This window comes from Entelurus aequoreus, linkage group LG15 (genome assembly GCF_033978785.1).
Source record: "Entelurus aequoreus isolate RoL-2023_Sb linkage group LG15, RoL_Eaeq_v1.1, whole genome shotgun sequence".
In the NCBI taxonomy this organism is placed as follows: domain Eukaryota; kingdom Metazoa; phylum Chordata; class Actinopteri; order Syngnathiformes; family Syngnathidae; genus Entelurus; species Entelurus aequoreus.
Window position 1 is genome coordinate 31,341,358 of NC_084745.1, and position 23,031 is coordinate 31,364,388.

A 23,031-nucleotide genomic window follows, 5' to 3' on the forward strand; every position below is an offset into this window, starting at 1 on the left:
TTAGCGCCTTGCATGGCAGCTCCCGCCATCAGTGTGTGAATGTGTGTGTGAATGTGGAAATACTGTCAAAGCGCTTTGAGTACCTTGAAGGTAGAAAAGCGCTATACAAGTATAACCCATTTATCATTTATTTATTATTTATCTCCACATTGGTGAAACGTTAATGTGAACGACAACAGCGGAAGTAGCGTAGGAATTTCGGCACAGCCCTTCAGAGGGCGACCTGAGACTGCTATAAACTCGCAGCAACTGTCTGGTCAAAGTGGTGATGAACTCTTTTGATGCACTTCCACATCCATAACACTTTGACGTGATTGATGTGGAACGACAACGCAGACATGAGAAGCAAACATGGAATGCTAATCTAGTAACCTCACAACTAATAGTGTAGCTAATGCCATCAAGTTGACCAATTTTGTGCAGAATAAGTTATGCCAGTGGTTTCAGCACTCAAAAGTCAGTTCTAACATAAGGGGATTTATCCTGGATGTGATGTAGGGTGACAAACACTTCAAGGACGCCTGTAGGATCCTTGGGGCTACCGGTAAGTACAGTACAAACTCAAGGCTAACTTAGTACATACTCAAGGCTACTAAATAGGGTGAAAGAGGTGACCATATTAGTGTTATTTCATGTTTGGAGGGCTCTAATAACGTCTAAAAAAACACATTTCGGAGGTTATAAACAGTTTTTTGTTATGCTCTAATTATGAAAATATTTTATTTATTAATAATAATCCTACTTGACGGAAGTCATTATATTGTGTTCATGTCTGATCCCAATTAACCGCGATAAGAGCGACGACTATAACCACTTTTTAAAGTTGTATATCAATTTCTTAGTTATTTGTCTAGCTCATATTTTTTTTCCAAAATACAAAGAGTCTGGTAAGCAAGAATCTGTTTGAATCGAGAATCAATTCTGAATCGAATTGTACCCCAAGAATCTGATCAAATAATGAGTTGCTGAAAGATTCACATTCCTACATTGTACATTAGTACACATATGGACGTTTACTGACGGAAGTATTCAATTTGAGACACAGCCTGAGATGGCCCTCAAAGCACATTACTAGGCCAAGGTCAAAATATATTAAATGATTTGCCTCCCTCTGAACCCACCTCCTAAAATTTGAGATTATGAATTATTAGCTGGGAAATACAGGACAAAGTAGAAAAATACCCTGCTTGGGCAATTCTTTGGTCCACAAATTTAGCTTTATCCAGTAAAATACAGAAAGGGGGTCCAATCTAGAAAAATGTTTGGTAAAAACCTAAACTTGAAGAGCAGTTCTCCAAAGGAAAGAGTAGAAGGCTGCTCCTCACCTTCTCTGGGATCATGATGTTTGGAAGAACAAGGGAGGGGGACATGTCCATGGAGGTCTTCTTGTGTTTGGGTTTGTGTCTGTCCCGCTCTTTGTGTTTCTGAGTATTGACAACGGGGGTAAAAAAAAAAAAAAAAGAGGAAATATGATATAAGTAAGACTAAATAAAGGAAAAGCTGAAAATAACCAGGGCAACCAAGATGTTAAAACAGGTAACCAATGCAGGAATTATTTCCAAAGAGATAGTAACAAAATCATTGGGACACGGCCGGGGGAGTAGAATTGTGTGTGAAGGAAAGAGAGCATTACATTTCAAAGGATCACTCTAAGATGAAAGCGTCACAAACACAAAGAGAGTGATGGAGGAGAGATGAGGGAGAAAAAGGAATTCAGCCAGCTGAAGTTTGGAGCAGTGTGTCTAAGTGCCTCGTGCCCGAGTGCACAAGGTCTCATTGTTTCATCCAATCATACCCTCCTCCTCGGACCATCGCAGCTCAATTTACACCCTCTCCAACGTGCACACCGCCAAGCCTCCTCTCGCACCCCAGAGGTGGCGACCGGTTGCCGGCGCATTTACACCTCACATGAACACCCCACAGCCTGACACCTCCTTACAGGCAGACACGTGCACGAATACTTTTAAAAAAAAATTTTTTTTTAAACAAACCGTCGGTTACACAGGCTGTGAAAATATGCATCAATTCTAAGAGACCTATTGGTGACGCCCACTATTCTACCCCCTCCGCCCACGCCTCTCCCCCTCAGGGTCTCATTGGGAAATGATCACATGAAAGCTGGGGACAGTTTAGCCAGACTTCCGCAATGAGTGGCAGTTAACAGACCCCACCAGCCAAAGGAGGAGATAGCAGCTCCACTGAAACCTGCCTTCAAGCTGCTTTCCGCTAATGCTAATGCTAATGTTCCGGGCCTCAGTTTATTTGTGGGTACAACTGTAAACTGTGACAAGAACGAGCCTGTGCCATGATCTTTAAATGTAAATATTTTTTAAATACAGCTTCCTCTTTTGTTTATGTTCAATTGACGATACAAACGAAAAGTAAACATTTGTGTTAGAGAGAAAATATTGCAAATTAAGTTATTTACAACTTTTTTTCCCTCTAACCACGTTTGTGGTGGTATTTCTGATCGCAGGCAGCAGCTGTTTTCAGTTAAAGGGGTCTGATATGCAACACTACTGGTTGAAGACCAAACCATGTTAAGTATTGCTAATCTTATGATAACATAATTTCCCACACCAGCAAGTCACAATGGCTTTGCCAGCAGAGCTTGTCACTCTTCTAATACTGGAATTATTTTCAACAATAAATGAAGAAATACATAGTGGTTTGGAATTCCATCAACCTTCATATTGTTTTATAGAAATTAAATATCTCCACATGTTCACACACACCATAAGAATGTCATAGTTTTCCTCTTGCAGAGTGCAACAGAGGTAAGTAACAAATAAGTTATACTCAGTGAAGGAAGTAACCTGGTATGACAAGCTGGCGAAAAGTATGCCCCAAAGCCACAACCAGTTGTGTGACCACTAGTGGACAATTTTCTATCGTATAGTTTGATATAGGTCTGCTAAATTTGACAATTTATAATAAATCTACTGTAATTTGATAACAAAGATGCACATATACACGTGCATCACAATAAATTAGACAATCTTCGAAAACTTCATTTATTTCAGTAATTTAATTCGAAAAAATTAAGCTTTTATATTCTACAGATTTACTAAACACAGAGTGAAATATTTTAAAAATATATTTAATTAATTGGAGCCGCTAATAAAAAAAACTAATTCACATAAATATTCAAATTTATTGCGATGCACATAAATATAAATACATAAATGGCCATTACAAAAAAAGCATCAAAAAGCTGTGCTACTAAATTGCTTGATTATTAAACAAAAGCCTACAATAACATTGATTACGCCAAATGTAATTACATTCAAGCAATTCATAACGAATAAGGTATTACTTACTTCATATAAAAAAAATCTAATTGTGCGATTTAATCAAAATATTACCCCAGTATTCACATTCTTTTTTTCAGTGTCTTTGCTTTATTTACCTTGTTTGTCTTCATGTATTCTAACTCAATTATATTCCATTTCTTATTTTCATGTTCTTCTTATTCAATATTCTTATTAGACTTTTATCCTTACTTTAAACATTTTCTTTAACACTGCACAAGCTTGTTATTGCTTAAAATCGTTTTTGTTTTTAACACAGGAAGTGAACACAATTTAAATAAAATATTTTTTTTAACAAGATGTAAAAGTTTTAGTGTGAATGAATGATCTAAAATAGATTTGAAGTAGGTGGAAGGTAAACAAGCTCTGCTATTTTTTGGATAGGTTGAATAAAGCAAATGTGACCATATGATGTTCCTTAATTTAACTTGCTAAAAAACAAATAAAACACATTAAAAAAAACTTTTGTCATGACTGAAAAACAGGAAAATTAACCAATAAAGCAATAAAAAATTAATAAAAACTACGCAAAAAAATAATACTAGATATAAGAAGATAGATAGGTAAATCCTTTGTTGTCTTTCATTAACATTCCAGAGGACTGTGTTGACAGAGAGGCAGAGCTGCCAGGGTCGAATATCACTTGCGCGCGCACACAAACCCGAAGCGGCAGGCGTGGGAACACACACACACACACACACACACACACACATACACACACAATATAACCTTATAAAGTATTATCAATCAGGTCAATTGATTATACAGGCAGACTTTCAGCAAGTCTACACCCCCTTTTTCCCCCATTCTAGTGCCCACCCTGAGCAGCGAGATCATTTGACATGTCCAAGTGGTCTTTGAAAATGTGCGCGGTAAATATGATTGGAGGAAGAGGATGAGGTCTGCGTCTATTTATCAACAAGGGCCTACACAATGAGCGGCGCAACAATGGACTGACAACCACTCAGTCCATGCAGGGTAAAAGATCATGAGACTCATTTGGGATGGAAACGGTCACTCAAATCAATGAAACAAATACTTTACGCTCTAACAAACAGTTAGTATGAACTAACTTTTGTGGATATTCCCAAAATCTTATTTAGTGTATAAAACTGTGGTAATTGCTGACATGAAGGGGGAAAAACAAAATGGGAACAAATTAAATGATGCTGTAATAAAATAAACAGGCTAAATGCCAACAATGGAAGGATAACATATATTGTCTGTTAGTATGATATACAATTCCACACAAAGGCCTGAGGAGGAAGAAGAGGAGGAGAGGGTACAGACACGGAAGGGGGGCGAGCCTAGAGAGGTGAGGGAAGACGGGGTGTAATGGAGGAACAGGAAGCGAGGGGGGGTGGAAATAATCTGCCCTGGCCTGGCAGGAATTCCCCTGTGCCGTTTCCTGCGGCAGAATTTGAGCCTGTGTGTACGTGTGTGTTTCCTGCAGGCATTTCTATGTGTAGGGTCAGGAGTCTTTTAGTCTCTGATGTAGTTTGACTGTAGGGTCTAACAAGGAAGGGCACATAATGAGTGGGATCTGTGTGTGCAAAGAAACACACACACAAACATCTGAATCCTGTCATTTTAATCAGAAATATAGTGTTGCTGTCACATCTTAATTGTTTCCCATCAATTTACAGAGCTGGATGCATTTTGAGCGAGCTTAGTAGAAAAATGCAGAAAAAGATGTAGGATGAAAACCTACTGAAGTTGAACGGATGTTTAAGACTAGACTTCTTCGCAACATTTGCTCGCTATAGACTACACCCTATCCGAAAAAACAAGGGGTGTGGGGGGCGCATAGTTGAGAGTTGAAACCGGCTATAAATTCTGATTTTACGCAACTTGTGATTACATGTACTGCTAACAGGCATGACTGATTAGCTCTCACTAATATAGCATTCATTATAGGCTGTGGTCCCTGGTGGGGGCAGGTGGCAGGGTTCACATTCGCTGTTCAAAGCGAATTTAAATGCAAGGGTCTGCGTGGTGTGCAAACACAATTTTCAAGCAGTCACTATAGTGACAATTTGTGAGTATCAAAAAATTGAATTTAACACAGCTGTGCCTCTGTTTTTGAACGCCCAACTTTTTGTATGATTCGGTTTGATAAACATTTTCAGCAAAATGTTGTAAGGTCATCTGTTATTGCATGGCCAAACATTGCACGTAACAAACTAATTTGTTTGGCCGTGTGTCATACCACGGAATCGAATGCCAAAATTTAAAAAATCCCACGCGTTGGTGACTCAGTCTCTGTGCTTTTTCTGTTGAGTACAACAGCAAAAAAAGCCACCATGGGGCCAAAGAAAGTTGCGAGTACCAGCACTTTGATAAAGAAGGTGAGAAACACTGCTGAATTCAGAAAATATCTTGTTGCAAAGTGCGAAGTGGGTGGCTATCTCCTTCCTTTGTTTCTGACCACCAACAGGAGCCTTCAATAAATGTGCATTCATCCATTTTATTCATTTATATGTACTAGGGTTGTCAAGCGATTCTAATGATCGCTGATCAGTCATGATTAATCGCATTTTGTCCATAGTTACCTGTAGGGCTGCAACAACTAATCGATTAAAAAACTAGTTGGCGATTAATTTAGTCAAAGATTTGTTGGAACTATGCTATGCACATGCGCGGAGGCTTTTTTTTAATTTTATTTAAAATATATATATATATATATATATATATATATATATATATATATATATATATATATATATATATATATATATATATATATATATATATATATATATATATATATATATATTTATAAACCTTTATTTATAAACTGCAACATTTACAAACAGCTGAGAAACAATAATCAAAGTAAGTACAAAAACAGTACAAAACAGCGCCAGGGCGGCGCTGAGGCTACGTCTCATGAGGTGGAGGTAAGCTAGCCAATGATGTGTCATGTGCAGCTCACGTGACGACGCCGTCTGGAAACATTCGAAAAATGGCGCAGGTAAACCGTACGGATAGTTCAGCAGAAAAACATCTTGAGGTTATTGCTTCAATGGAGAAAAGTGTACGACCTAAGTTGTCAAAAGTGTGGGAACACTTTACTTTAAAGACTTCAAAGTAGACCGTTTCCTGCAAAATGGCACAGAAGTACAACATTGCTTCAGGAGCACCTGAAAAGGAAAAATGTTGGAGCCATGGATGAAGGGAACTCACAGAATGTAACTTTTTAAGTCCATAGTGGCAACAGGCATTCATGAGTTCAGTTTTTTTGTGAGTAGCGTTAACGTTATGCCTTTGTTGCAACGCGGGGCTGATAATGTGTCTCCGGCACATTTGACTCCGTTTTGAGAGAGAAAACGCACGGTTACCAATTTCGAAATAAACGTAACGGACAGAAATATCTCAGGTTGGTTTCATAATGGATCAATGTAGCCGGGCCCGATAAAGCTATATAAATATATTTAGATTTGAGTGACGCTTTAGTATAACTAAACGTTATGAAGGTGCTGGAATATTTCATGCTATTATTTAGAGGCAGCCTAAAATGAATCCTTTATTATTCACAACAGAAACGTGTACAATATCTGATTCAGTTCTGATGAGTTACATTTCTGTGTTATTATTGGTGTATGCTGCACCCCCAATGTCCAGAACATGGTGCCAGTATGCTGGTTTTTTTCAATAAAATACTGTAAAGGATAGAAATGTAGTTTGTCTCTTTTATCCGATTATCAAATTAATCGTTAGTTGCAGCCCTAGTTACCTGCTAATTAATTGCAGTTAGGTGTTTTTTTATTTACCAGTGTACCTTAGATCAGTGATCACCAAACTTTACACACACACACACACACACACACACACACACACACACACACACACACACACACACACACACACACACACACACACACACACACACACACACACACACACACACACACACAGAGAGAGAGAGAGAACTTTCCTCCTGAAGGTCTAAACTTTTTCCATGTGATGTCAAATGAAACAAAAATTGAGCCGATTGGCCACAATACCCAGAAAGGTGAGGCCTTTAATCCCAGGAACACCAGACCTACCGTCAAGCATGGTGGTGGTAGTATTATGCTCTGGGCCTGTTTTGCTACCATTGGAACTGGTGCTTTACAGAGAGTAAATGGGACAATGAAAAAGGAGGATTACCTCCAAATTCTTCAGGAGAACCTAAAATCATCACCCCGGAGGTTGGGTTTTGGGCGCAGCTGGGTGTTCCAACAGGACAATGACCCCAAACACACGTCAAAAGTGGTAAAGGAATGGCAAAATCAGGCTACAAGTAAGGTTTTAGAATGGCCTTCCCAAAGTCCTGACTTAAACATGTGGACAACGCTGAAGAAACAAGTCCATATCAGAAAACCAACAAATTTAGCTCAACTGCACCAATTTTGTCAAGAGGAGTGGTCAAAAATTCAACCAGAAGCTTGTGGATGGCTACCAAAAGCGCCTTCTTGCAGTGTTGCCAAGGGACATGTAACCAGATATTAACCTTGCTGGATGTATACTTTTGACCCAGCAGATTTGGTCATATTTTCATTTATTTTTGGCTAATGTCAACATTTAGTTTTTTTAATAGTGTTTTTTTGGCGTTTTCCCAATTTTGGCTAGTATAATTTTTTGTAATGTGCCAAGGGCCAATAACAAACGAGTCACGGACCACAGATGGCCACTGTGCCGCACTTTGGGCACCCCAGCTGTAGAAGCTAAATGTTTATGGCCAATATATAGTACTGTAGTTTATGTGTTCATCCTATGGTCACATATATAACGCAAGTAGGTTTACGTCAGCACTGGAAGTAGGAAAATCAGCTGTTCATCTGGCGAGTTTTTCCTTTGTGATAAAGAGGTGGTGAACAAGGATGTCCTTCTTTAGCTGCAGTCTTGTTTTATCATATATTACTGCCTTTGCACAAGTCAATGTTCATTTTTGTACATAAATCAACACAAAATCCGTACTTTGGAGCAATGTTCACAGACTCGATTATTTGGCTTGTAGCTTCCTGTAGCAGTCGAGCGATGATGATGTCGGTGGGCTCTGTGACTAATGGATGGGCCTCGGCCCGACGGGCCGCTCGCTTTTTGGAACCTTACAGTTTGTGAAAACGTGGCAGAACTTCCAGCAGAGCACCGCATTGCTAGAGATAGGAAGCCGGTTGATTGCTGCCCAGAAAGTGTGTGTAAATTTCTCATTATGCGTCCCCAAAATGCAAGTCCCCGCATGCATGAAGAGTTGCTTGATGTTGGATGCTAGAAAATGTCCGATACGTTCCAACAATCAACCTTCATGCATAGTTGCAAATCGATTTTTGAGCACGTCATGCCATGTGTGTTTGCAGGATGAGCCGGTGAAGTGTGCCGCTGTGCTCTGGGGGTGTGTCCGCTGGGTCGAGAGCGGCTGGATGTGAGGCTGAAGAGAGAGAGGCGAGGCCTGTGGGCGTGTTCAGAGGTTAAAATGCGTGCCTGTTGGTGGGTCTGTTTGTCAATCTCCGGGTGGGGATGTCACTGATGTCATATGAATTATTTGTTTTCTTGTATTTTTGCGATAGATCGGTATGGTCCCAAAGATCGACAGGTCGGTGACCCCTGCCTTAAACAGATCCTTTTCAAGTTTTTAATACTAACTAAACAGCACAATACGAAAAATACAAACACTCTTTTGCAGACACGCTAGGGCTGGACAATTATTTGAATTTTGATGTAGATTTCAGCTTCTCACCATCATAATAATAATAGAGAAAAAACTAATATAGGGCCGCACAACATGCATGCATATTCTTGAGCTTGTAACGGTGAAACAGTTCAGTGAGCATATGAGTGAAAGAAAGACTAGGTCCACTACATGTTTGGGACCTCATCATGTTTGCTACTTTTTACTTGACACAGTGCTAGCATGCCTAATCAATAATCACTAAACTCAACAAAAAAGTAAGGTCATATTATTTCCATGTTAACATAACCGGCGACAAAATCCCAGAATTGGCCAAAAAAACAAAATCCCCTATTAAATGCCCAATATTAAGGAAATTAAAGTAAATGTGACTGAAGTACTGTCATTGTGAGGAGAAGGAACATTTGTTTTGGAAAATAATGTGTCTGGTATTACTTATTCACCCTCAAAACACTCAACCGCCCTGTTCTGAACTAAAGAATGTCGAGACAGCTACTTGAAACACCGACTAACCTACAAAGCTAAAGCAAGACTAATCCATACACCCACAACACATCTCATCTGCTTATATTGTTATGAATGACATCATCGATGAAAGATCAATGTATAAAAAGGAGAGCAGCCACTGCACCAATAAATGTGAGGATTTTTGCATTTTATCAACAAGCACAATAAAAAAAATATATTCATGACACAAATAGCCCACAGCTATAGTGAAAGTGTGAGGAAGTTTGCATTTGATTAACAAACACTTTAAATATATAGTGAATAGCCAGATGAATAAGCCTGGGCTATATGATGAGCAGATCCAGCTATAGTGAAACACCAAGCATCATGTAACAGTATTGCTAAGTGCTAAACAAGAAATACAAACTCCGAACATAATAAAACAATCACTTAATGTACAATTTCTGCTTTCACTTGAATGCCAACTGATAGGATGTTTATATCTTTCAGCAAAAGACTTGTGTTCTCCGTATAGATAATGAATTAATAATAATTTTCACTCAGGTAAATAGAAAAGGTGGGGACAATGAGCATATGTTTGCGTCTTCCTAGCAATGTTGTCAAGTTTAAATTGAATTTCAAACGTTGACCAACTTCTTGGTTTACGGACACAACCGTCTACTATACACGTACGAGGCATGATTTATAAACTAGCACAAACTTATCAACTCAGAGGCAACACAGCAGCAGCTCAGTATGTCAATAGGTGCACTTGATCAAAGCGCCGTGTTACTAAAAGTAGTTCCTTGGTGTTAGCTTTTATAATAACCATGTTGCTAATATTTGGTTAATATGCAGGTCAAGGCATGTAAATGGAGTACTGTAGGCATTTTTTTAATGTTTCAGGCTCAGTCCGAATACCCACCCTTCCCCCTTTGTTTTGCGAGTTCATGTCAATCAAGTGGTGTCCGAATTCTCCATCAGGTAAGGGGGAAAGGCCAAGTGTGAGGGCCACAGAGCCCTCTTAAAAGAAATGAGCTCGGTGACCTCCCTAAGATATCGAGGGAGAGGAGAAATTTTCAACATTACACTGTGCCTGCTAAATTACGATGGCAGAAACCCAACAAAGCCCATAAATATAAATTGTTTGTTGTATTTTTTAACGCCTGTTAAAACAACCGAGTTCTAGTATATTTAACTTAAACAGCTGTAACTATATTATTTGTTTTATCAATGTAGAAAGAATAAACCGCACAGCCACAAAAGTCACCTTTTCAATTGTTTGTTTATTGTATGTTTTACCGCTCGTTACAAGCCAGTAAAGTGGTTGAAGCTACCATAAGTTATTGCTTCAGGACACCATGTTCTTTGTTTTCTGCCTCATCAGTATTGTAACATGATACATGTTTGTGAAAAGTCTGCCTTTGCCATCGATGTGTGTCTGGAAACACACGTGAGACCAACGTATAACGGCATAACTATAGGATGCCTTTTTTTCAAAGGGGACACGCGTCACTGATCGGCTTTAGAAACAACAAAAAAAGGTCTGTTTTCTTCGTGATGTTGACAAGCGGGAAAAAAAAAGATGCCAACAATGCCGAACATACCGTGCGACAGCATCATGAAAATAAACATTTGTCGCATCTGATTTAGGTCAAGACTTGGCAAAACTCGAGCGACGTCCAAATTCCTATAGGCGTATTTCCACACACTTAGCCATGGCGCTAGATGCTAAAGCCAGCGGGGAGGGTAAAGACGAAGAGGGAAGGGGAAGAGGGAGAATTCGGATTGAGCCTTAGAGGGCTTCATAGGTGGATAAGATAACTCCCATTAGCTATATTGTTAGCCGTCGCGTACGAGCCGTACTTTACAATTTATAATACAGAAAAAAGAGAAAGACATGTGTTCTTGTCTCACATAGGGATTGTGAATGATAAACAAAATGTAAAAAAAAAGTGTAGTTCTCGTTTAAAATAGATGGGAGAATCTCTCTCTCAATGTTCTGAACACCTGTTTCAATGCCTCAACTTAACAGAGTTTTGGGACTGAATCAACAGTTGGTTGCCTCAATTCTTTCAACACATAAATTCTAAACAAAGGAGATAATTACTTCATCTACTCTCATACAACAATAAAGAGTGATCAAAATAAATACAAAGCTGCTAAGTACAATTTCCTCAATGGCCGCGCATGTCTGACCAAATGGTAGCACATGTCTGACCATCTCTCCACAGTGTAAGCAGGTAAAAGCGACATGTTTCTGGTGGATCCACAGTCATGGTTGGGAGGCAAAGAGAGGGTAAGATCTGAGGTCTGTCTTACCTGCTGGTCCTGGTCTGGGGGTCTATCCATACATTGAGAGGAAGAGTCACTTAAGCTTTGAGATCTACTACCGCTGCCCCTGCTCCTTCGCTAAAAAGGTAAAGAGGAACTCCAAGTTACTGGTTGAAGTTCAAAGAAAAAGAGGCTTCATCCTAAAAATGTTTTACTAACTAAAAAAACCCGAACAAAACCAAAAAAACGACTGAAGTGAAGTAAAAAATAAAAATAAGTCACAATAAATTTGCATGATTATGTGCTCCCTACGTGATAAAAAAAGAAGTATTTTTTGGTTAATAAATACACAACATCACCTGCAGGCATTCACTTGGATTTTGTAGTGATTTGTTTGTATATATATGTACGCTAATATATAATTCTAATGTGCATTACAGCCACACTCAAAACCTTCCTCCACATAATATGCTATGCACCACGTTACATGCTCAGTGTCTTTTTGAGGGTATGATTTTATGAGGTATCCTGGGATGCTTTGGGAGAGCCTTGGCAATCGATCTCAGTCCAAGCCTGTTTGGTATTGCTCGTAGTGTCTGTAGCCATGGTGATTAAGAACCAGTGAGATTACCTCCAGGCATAGATTAAAGCCTGCATTCAATGCAGGTATGTGATTTTTTTTCTCTCTCGTTATTTCATACAAAAAAAACCTCCTAAAAAGACAACCTTGAATTTTACAAGCTCATTACGCTTCATCTTGGTCACATTATGGCATCACTGGTGTTAGACTGAACCTTTTTTTTTTTTTAAATCAATCTTTAGTATCATATATATATAATAAAAAATAAAGATCTGACCAAAACCTCAACACCCACAATATTAGTTGCCATAATCTTGCCAACAAAAACACTATTGTCCTTTTCTCATAATTTATAAAACCATTCCGCTAACATTGTGCACCCCATCACTGATTCACTCTCGTACAGCCATCCGTATAATTCTAGCATTTCCATCGGCACAAGTCTCCAAAACCATTTGCACACAATCAATACGCCAGCATGAGTCTTTCCATTCGTGTTCGTTATTGCTAACAAAAATATCATTGATGTGTGCTCACGTAAAAAAAAAAAGCTTGTGGCATATTTTCATGTTAGCACTGGTCTCGAAAGACTTGTTTTCACAAATTGAGCTCATTTGTAACAGACTAGGAAATATGCTCATTTGAACATATACAATTAGCGGCATTTTAAAAATAATTCAAGGAAATAGAGGGATGACCACCAGAACCAATAGAGATACAAGATAGAGAGTAATGTCAATGTGAATGAAAGAAGGGGTGGATGGATTGATCCAGGGAAAGCAAATTATCAACTGAATAGGCATTTTGAAGCGCTCATTTAATTACCGGTACTCTTTTCTTTCTTTTTGATCATTTTATTTGCCAGTGTCATAAATGGTGTGATGACACAGGATTAGTCAGTGGACATTGATTACAGATGCATCTGCAGACAGACGGCCTTTCTGAGCCCAAAATTTTCACAGCATGTTTAACTGCAACAGAACTTAATCGACATGGCAGCAGACTCTTTAGGATTTTATTGAAGTCAAAAAGTTGTTGTTCTGCAAAGCAAAAATTGTGTGTTTTCTACAAGCCAAGTACAGTAAATGCTGTCACAGACGCGCACGCCTGTGGGTATTGATGGACGGCAAAGGTTGAGAGGTTCCGCAGTGTTTACTTCAGCACGTGATTAAGCGTGAATTCGCAAGATATCATAAAAGTCTGTGCTATTTCGCTACACAGCGAAGCTGAAACAGAACGGAAGTGGGGACTGCCGGGCGGCAGATAGTGATGCTGTGTCATGGCAGCTACATTTCGCTGCCTTTCCGCATCATGTTGAAATTAGTGGTGACGTGTGTTGAAAAGAGATGTTAAAGCTGGTTGTGGTTGCGAAAACATGCACAGGATGACAGCAGAGGCTCTTTTGGGATGATCGACGTCAGAAAGAATGAATGTGAACAAAATGAATAAATGTGAAGATTGAAAGTTGGGCTGGGCGATATGGTTTAAAACTGTATCACGATATAAGGTGCTTACTATGAGGTCTGTCACACCGCTGCCTCTCGACCTGGCTGTTATCTACCGCCCCCCAGGGCCCTATTCAGACTTTATCAGTGAATTCTCAGAGTTCGTTGCTGATCTAGTGACGCACGCCGACAATATACCGTAATTTCTGGACTATAAGCCGCACCTGACTATAAGCCGCACCAGCTAAATTTAGGGGAAAATACAGATTGCTCCATATATAAGCCGCACCCGACTATAAGCCGCAGGGTTTTGATGTGTAATTAGCGTAGTATATAGGGGTTCCTGCTACCACGGAGGGGATTGTCGGGACAGAGATGACTGTTTGGGAACGCAAAGCGTCCCATTTATTAACAATAAATCTTTCAATCAAACTTTCACATCTTTGACATGGCGAACAGCATTCGTGCAGAGTACAAATAATACAACGGTGCAAAGTAATACAAAGTGCTCGCCTGTACGTTATCAAAATAACCAGCCTACCGGTATATGAAAAGTCAGTCTTTAATCATTGTGTCATCGTCTTCCTCCTGCGTACTAAAACCACCGAAATCCTCTTCGTCGGTGTCGGAGAAGAACGGGCCGTAAATAAGCCGCACCCTTGTATAAGCCGCAGGGACCAGAACGAGGGGAAAAAGTAGCGGCTTATAGTCCGGAAATTACGGTAATCATAATGGGGGACTTTAATATCCATATGAATACCCCATCGGACCCTCAGTGTGTGGCGCTCCAGACTATAATTGATAGCTGTGGTCTTACACAAATAATAAATGAACCCAAGCATCGCAACGGTAATACGATAGATCTAGTGCTTGTCAGGGGTGTCACCACCTCCAAAGTTATGATACTCCCGTATACTAAAGTAATGTCCGATCATTACCTTATAAAATTCGAAGTTCTGACTCATTGTCAACAAGCTAATAATACAATAATAACTGCCATAGCAGCCGCAACATTAATGCTGCCACAACGATTACTCTTGCTGACCTACTGCCTTCGGTAATGGCACCATTCCCAAATTATGTCGTCTCTATTGATAACCTCACTAACAACTTTGACGACGCCCTGCTAGAGAAAAAAAAGGGCCCCTAAAAGGCGTACCCCATGGTTTACAGAAGAAACTACAGCTCATAAATTACCATGTAGAAAACTGGAACGCAAATGGCGCGCGACTAAACTTGAGGTTTTCCATCAAGCATGGAGTTATAGTTTAATAACTTATAAACGCATGCTTACCTTAGCTAAAGCTAAATATTACTAAAATCTCATCCGCCTCAACAAAAACGATCCTAAATTTTTGTTTAGTACAGTAGCATCGCTAACCCAACAAGGGACTCCTCACGGTAGCTCCACCCACTCGGCAGATGACTTTATGAATTTCTTTAATAAGAAAATTGAACTCATTATAAAGGAGATTAAAGACAACGCATTCCAGCTACAACTGGGTTCTATTAACACAGATATGACTGTATATACGACGGATACTGCCCTCCAAAATAGTCTCTCTCTTTTTGATGAAATAACATTAGAGGAATTATTACAGCGTGTAAGTGGGATAAAACAAACAACATGTTTACTTGACCCACTTCCTGGGAAACTTATCAAGGAACTGTTTGTAATATTAGGTCCATCAGTGCTAAATATTATAAACTTATCACTTTCCTCTGGCACTGTTCCCCTAGCATTCAAAAAAGCGGTTATTCATCCTCTGCTCAAAAGACCTAACCTCGATCCTGACCTCATGGTAAACTACCGACCGGTGTCCCACATTCCCTTTATTTCGAAAATCCTCGAAAAAATTGTTGCACAGCAGCTAAATGAACACTTAGTGTCTAACAATCTCTGTGAACCTTTTCAATCCGGTTCCAGGGCAAATCACTTTACGGAGACACCCCTCGCAAAAATGACTAATGATTTATTGCTAACGATGGATTCTGATGCGTCATCTATATTGCTGCTTCTTCATCTTAGTGCTGCTTTCGATACCATCGATCATAATTTTTTATTAGAGCGTATCAAAACACGTATTGGTATGTCAGACTTAGCCTTGTCTTGGTTTAACTCTTAGCTTACTGACAGGATGCAGTGCGTCTCCCATAACAATGTGACATCGGACTATGTAAGGTAACGTGCGGAGTTCCCCAGGGTTCGGTTCTTGGCCCTGCACCCTGTAGTATTAACATGCTGCCGCTAGGCGACATCATACGCAAATACGGTGTTAGCTTTCACTGTTATGCTGATGACACCCAACTCTACATACCCCTAAAGCTGACCAACACGCCGGATTGTAGTCAGCTGGAGGCGTGTCTTAATGAAATCAAACAATGGATGTCCGCTAACTTTTTGCAACTCTACGCCAAGAAAACGGAAATGCTGATTATCGGTCTTGCTAGACACCGACATCTATTTAATAATACCAATTTAACATTTGACAACCAAACAATTACACAAGGCGACTCGGTAAAGAATCTGGGTTCATCTTCGACCCAACTCTCTCGTTTGAGTCACACATTAAGAGTGTTACTAAAACGGCCTTCTTTCATCTCCGTAATATGCGGTCCTCTCCAAGGTTTCTCATAGTCATTCACACCGACGTCCCACTGGGGTGAGTTTTCCTTGCCCTTATTTGGGCTCTGTACCGCGGATGTCGTTGTGGCTTGTGCAGCCCTTTGAGACACTCGTGATTTAGGGCTATATAAATAAACATTGATTGATTGATTGAAGTGTTTTATATTAATAATTATTTATATTTTTATGACCTATCAAAACTAAACATTTGTATTTAAAATGTAACCTTTCTCTAGGCCTTGGCGATATGGCCTAAAAATAAAATCCCTGATTGTTTTTACAAAAAATTGGATTTTGGATACATTTTTTTCAGATTTTCCCTTACTTTTTAAAGAAACCATTGAATACAAATGACAAAGATAATTCAAAACAAGCTTTTCTTTTATTTAATCAAAAACTAATAGTTTAAAATGACACTGCATACAATGCATCTTACTCTTGGTAAAATTCTAATTTGTATAATATTTTTCTTTTAAGACCAGATATAAATTGTACTTTTTATGGAATAATTTTCAAATAGTTAAATTAAGAGCTTCCCTTGGGAAGCAATATTTCTACTTGAATACAATACTTTTGTTAACAAAAATATAGGATTGCACATTTTGCATGCAAATAATCTCCAACATTGACATCAATAAAGTGCAAATCTCCAACATTGAGATCAATAAAGTGCAAACTTCGAACTCTGTCTTGAATAACACACTTCTGTAAATAAAAATGTAATATTATACACTGTACCCAAACAAATAATGAAGTAAAACATTGAGGACTATAGTTAGTTTTAGTAAGCGAAAAAAGTAAACGCAGCCTTTTTTATTTACACATCTTGGCGGCATGCAGAGCAACTGCTTTAGTGATCGCTCTACGCATTGTGCTTTTTTCACATCATACATACCTTGTGTAAATGATTCCTCCATAGTAAAGTAATTTTTAGCCCGTAGTTCGTTTTTTTAGTGTTGTGTCTTGTTCACCTCATAAAGAGGAGTATTTCCTGCACTCGGCTGGAGACTTCGGCTTCAGATGCTGGAACAAGTTCGTTGTGCTGATGCCTTTTAGACACAAACTTTGCACAATGCAGTCACTCGTTCTACACCTGTTGCCGCAAAACCTAAGTACTGACAACACTTTTTTTTTCTTTGGACCAAACGTCTGGCTCTAGTTAGCATTAGCCATATTTTGCTATGTGTGCCGCGAAGGAAGTAAGTGGACGGCGCAAGCTATGGAAGCGCCTAAGGGGCAAAAGGTATGCTGGAGCAAGAGGAGAAAAAAATTGATTCTTAAAATATTTAAATTGTCTGTATCAAAAAAACTCTAATATATCGATAAAATTGATATCGCCCAGGCCTACCTTCCTTTGATTATAACTCCCTTCAGCTATCAAGGCAGAAAGGAAAGAATATGTCAACACAACATTGGAAAACACTCAATGTAGGGCTGCAACAACTAATCGATTAAATCGATTATAAAAATAGTTGGCGATTAATTTAGTCGTCGATTCGTTGGATCTGTGCTATGCGCATGCGCTAAGGCTACGTTTTTAAACCTTTATTTACAAAATGCAACATTTACAAACAGCTGAGAAACAATAATCAAAATAATAGGGGTGTAACGGTACATGTATTTGTATCGAACCGTTTCGATACGGGGGTTTCGGTTCGGTGCGGAGGTGTAACGAAAGAGTTTCCACACGGACATATTAAGTAGCGTACTACACGTTGTGTAAACAATACTCAAAATGCCGGACATTTGAGGCATTTAAGAAACTCCGCCCTGACAGTTTCGCAAAAGAGGACATGTCCAGTGAAAAGAGGACGTATGGTCAATCTATCGTAGCCCGTTAGCTGCTAGCATGCTAGCAAAAGAGGACATGTCCGGTGAAACCGACGGGGCTAGGATAGACTGAGCATACGTCCTCTTTTCACCGGACATGTCCTCTTTTGTGGGGCTGTCCGGGTGGTGTTTCTTAAATGCCTCAAATGTCTGGCATTTTGAGTTATGGTTGCGTGTATTAACAATGTACGTTCAGGTTTAAGAAGGGGTTAAAAACTAAACAAATCGTGCGAGCAGCAGCATTCGTGAGGGAGGGGCAGAGACAGAGAGCGAGAGAGTTATGATAAACGATAGATTCATCATATTTAATTTTTTATTATCTATAGCAAGGGTGTCAAAAGTGTGCATTTTTGTAACATTTTCCTTGTTTTATTTGGCAAGTTGAAAGAAGATGGCGCCAGTATGCTGTTTTTTTCCAATAAAATACTGGAAAGGATAGAAATGTAGTTTGTCTCTTTTATCCGATTATTAATCGATTAATCAAAGTAATAATCGACAGATTAATCCATTATCAATTTAGTTGTTAGTTGCAGCCCTAACTCAATGTAAACAAACGTCTAAAATCACATTGAACACTTAACAATAACCTCTTAGAGTGAAAGTGCAAACATGAGGAATATGAAAGAAATGCTTAATAAAGTGTAACAAAATAGTGCAAAGTGTGAAAATGTAAACAGTGAAACCTAGAATAACTTTTTCCTGCAGGTTTAGTGCCAGTGCTGTGCTCTAAAGTGGTATGGTATTACTGGTCTTGGTGGGGACGAGCGCCTTGCATAAATTACAGACCACAATGGTCTGACTACGGTCAGTTTTTAAAACATCCCAAAAAAATTACCATACTGTAGAGGTGACTTTTCTTGTTTTATCAACTCATTTTCAGTTTCTCTTCTTACTCCAGGCAAATAATCAACTGTGAGACAACAAGATGGCGCAACCAAAATGGATAGTTGATACTGTTACCTGATTGGATGTTATCGCCTAGCCCTAATTGAGAGGCAATAGACAATGGAAGGCGTAGGTGGAACAAATGTGTATTCTGGGATTAATGCCAGAAAAACCAGATAACTAACTGCAAATATCCAATGTGTGCAAAGCCCATATATGAGTAATAAAAAAATTATTTCCTGATGCTGGTCTAATCTGAGCATACCGTGTCTAATTCAAGCAAATGTCACAAAAACAAAACTAGTGCAAAAACATTTGTCTAATAAAAGCTACTGAAACAAAGCAAATCAGACTAATTTCCAGCACTGCTGTGACACAGTGTCCCATAACCTGGCAAATTTGATTGAGTTTTAAATGCAAATTTCTATAATCAACTTAATGCGCCATAAAAATGTGTCAGTTGTGATTATGACCAACCTTGCAAATATCCTCACCTTTACAGTAAACATAAAAATCCATGTCTTCCTACAGTATGCAGACTTTCGTTAAAGCTGTGTCTGTGGACTATGTGGTAAACAGAAGGGGCCACTTACCAATTTGCTGTGGTGATATTTGCAGTAACCACAGTACTTGACGTTGTCTGCGTCCGACCCTTGCTCCTCACACAGCAATCCTGCAAACTGGGCACTGTGGCACACATGGGAGAACAGAATAATGTACTTTTAGCCTCAAATAAAAACTTTTAGAAAGGAAGTGTGGGGGGTGTGGGTCGGGGCATAACCAATCTGTAAAACGATAAAGCAATCTCCTTTGACCAGTGACGTAAACGTAATGTCAGCAAGTCTCACCATGTGACATGGAAGGCCTGCCGGCAGCCGTGTTTGTTACAGGTCATACACGCGCCGCATGCCGCTTTACTCTCTCTGCCCTGGTCCTCACAAATGTAGCAGGTCTATAAATCACACATAATTGGGTAACATACAATTTTTTTATACGGCTAACATTTAGATGTGTGGTTTGTTACCTTGTTATAGCGATCATTGGGTACAGACTGGAGCACGATGGGTTCCATCGTTGATACATTTGCAAACTCTACCTCGGGTATGTAAAGGGCACACACCACATGAGCCCAGCCTGTAAGAGTAAGAAGAGAGAAAAACATGGATAAGTAAACATAACATAAACAAATCTTAATGAGCAGGCTTGGTGATAAAGTTCTCCAAATAACTGTTTGACTGCCAAAAATACATTTTGTTAAGAATTCTCCATGTGTATACATATTTATGCAGAAACTCTTGTTTTTAAATTAGGGCTGTTAAAATCAACTAAACTCAAAAAATGATTGCATTAACCATGAACACACTTAGATTAATCACACAATTTTTTTTGACTGTACAAGCTCTTTTACCTTAACCGCTATTCGGTCAGGGATCTGATCAATGCATACGTCAGTAAAAAATTGAGTGAGGAGACTGACTTAGCGGAAAATATCACTGCAAAATGCAGCCTGTAAGAACTTCAGAAAAAACTGTTACCAAGTTTTGTGCAAATAAATTACCGTATTTTTCGCATTATAAATCGCTCCGGAGTACAAATCGCACCGGCCGAAAATGCATAATAAAGAAGGAAAAAAACATATAAGTCGCACTGGAGTATAAGTCACATTTCTTGGGGAAATTTATTTGATAAAATCCAACACCAAGAATAGAAATTTGAAAGGCAATTTAAAATAAATGAAGAATAGTGAACAACAGGCTGAATAAGTGTACGTTATATGACGCATAAATAACCAACTGAGAACGTGCCTGGTATGTTAACGTAACATAATACGGTAAGAGTCATTCAAATAACTATAACATATAGAACATGCTATACGGTATGTTTACCAAACAATCTGTCACTCCTAATCGCTAAATCCCATGAAATCTTCTTCCTCTGTGTCGCTTCACAACTCTGCCAACTCCAAAGGTAGACAATGTGCCGCTTCCTCTTCAATCGGTACGTCGCTTTCGTCAGAGTCATCATCAGTTGCAGTTCCAATTATTCCAGCCTTTCTGAATCCGGACAGGATGGTTTCGGTTGTCACTGAAGCCCATGCTTTGTCGATCCATTCAATGACATCCAGAAAACTTGCATGGCGCATTCTCCCGGTACGGAAGTAGTAGCAGGTAGCATCTTTTTTTTCACAATGCACTTCTGCCAAGACCCACAATGCACTTCTGCCATGATCCGCCCCCCGCCAAATTTTTATTGGTTGACGTGTGTGTGACGATTGCTGACATTCGCCCAGTCTCTTACGTGAATGAGATAAATAAAATTATTTGAGATTTTACGCTAATGTGTTAATAATTTCACACATAAATCGCTCCGGAGTATAAATCGCACCCCCGGCCAACTATGAAAAAAACCTGTGAATTATAATCCGAAAAATACGGTATATGCATTCAAGTAAAACTTTTTAAAACGCTCCTGGATGACATTCTGGCAATAAAGTTGCATTTGTGTACAAATATTAAAGTCTTTTCTTAAGCAAATGTTAGTTATATGCAAGCGAATAATCACCATTGATTAATCCAAATTCCAAAATGTGATTAATTTTATTTAAAAAAATCAATCATTTGACAGCCCTATTTTAAATATTTTCTTTTAAAGTGTCACTTCCCCATATGTTGCCCTAATGTTAGGATTAGGGATGTCAAACTAAAGTGTTAATTACGATTAATTAATAAGTCATATTTAGGGCCTGATTTACGAAAGGTTTGCGTTTACTAAAACATGTGCAAACTTGATTGCGCACACAAAGCTATCTACTAAGCTGCGGCGCAGAGGAATGTGTCTCTATAGTGAGCAAAATAAAAAGTACAATCCATTTAGCATGTCTGCCTTCATGTATATGAAAATATATCACAACAGCTACAATACTGGGAGGAGAAAACCCAACAGTTATCAATACGCACAATGTGATTGATCAAGATTAAAACTGTTAACACTATTAATCCACGTGCAAACGGGCAGAGTTACACACCTAACTGCAAGAAAGGAGGGGATCGCACTGCAAAGACTGATAGACAGAGAAGCCTTTGTCCTACGTGTGTGTGTCAATCGTCTATTCAACAATACCATTTTATAGCTGCTAGCTGACTTAGGGGCTGATTAAAACTAATTAAATAATGTTTTGGTGTTTTTAATGGAGTTTGTTTTTTCAATTCAGAAAATATAATATTATAACATATCTCCTACATGAAAAAAATGTCTTGCAACAGGCATTTTCTTATGTTTCTTACAAAATTTCCTTTTTAAAAAGGTGGTACAAATTATAGATGTGTGCAGCGTGTTCAACAACATCACACACAGGTTGGAGAGAATGCAAACATAAATGTGGACAGAAATTAGTGTTTCCATGTACACATCATTCCGGTAAAACACACAAAATTCTCATTTAAAATGGGCGGTCTGTGCCACTTTTTCCACTTGTTATCAATTGTTGCAGTCTTAGTAGATCACACACAACCAACTAGGGCTGGGCGATATGGCCTTTTTTTAATATCTCGATATTTTTAGGCCATATCGCGATATACAATATATATCTCGATATTTTGACTTAGCCTTGAATGAACATTTGATACATATAATCACAGCAGTATGATGATTCTATGTGTCTACATTAAAACATTCTTGTTCATACTGCATTAATATATGCTCATTTTAAACTTTCATGCAGAGAGGGAAATCACAACTAAGTCAATTTAGCAAAACGGTATTTATTAAAGTTATTAAGCTGTGGCACAAATATTCATGTCATTTCAAAACAGAAAGTGCAAGATTGTCGGAGACATTTTAAAACAAGCTATAAGTGCACTTTTGTGCATGATGACACACGAGATATTTCAATAAGTGTCACATAAAAATGAGCTGCATATCTAATAGTATATGTTCTACGGTGTTGATGTGGAAATAGT

The 23,031-nt window shown here is 38.8% G+C and overlaps 1 protein-coding gene across 8 annotated transcripts in view; it reads right to left on the reverse strand.

Moving 5' to 3' along the window:
- The window catches only part of mllt10 (MLLT10 histone lysine methyltransferase DOT1L cofactor), an 89,327-nt gene that overhangs the window by 23,730 nt on the left and 42,566 nt on the right, over positions 1-23,031 (reverse strand). For 5 of the 8 annotated variants that reach the window (XR_009821180.1, XM_062021205.1, XM_062021204.1 and 2 more), the window contains exons 4-8: positions 20,097-20,206; positions 19,921-20,024; positions 19,666-19,759; positions 11,755-11,844; positions 1,326-1,424 (exon numbers count right to left, since the gene is read on the reverse strand). Coding sequence is in view for 7 of the 8 variants with exons in the window: in XM_062021205.1 (XP_061877189.1) it covers positions 1,326-1,424; positions 11,755-11,844; positions 19,666-19,759; positions 19,921-20,024; positions 20,097-20,206 (497 nt within the window). In the remaining variant the exon portion in view is untranslated. The remainder of the gene's footprint in view (positions 1-1,325; positions 1,425-11,754; positions 11,845-19,665; positions 19,760-19,920; positions 20,025-20,096; positions 20,207-23,031) is intronic. The other 3 variants (XM_062021206.1, XM_062021208.1, XM_062021209.1) reach the window with 3 other exon arrangements.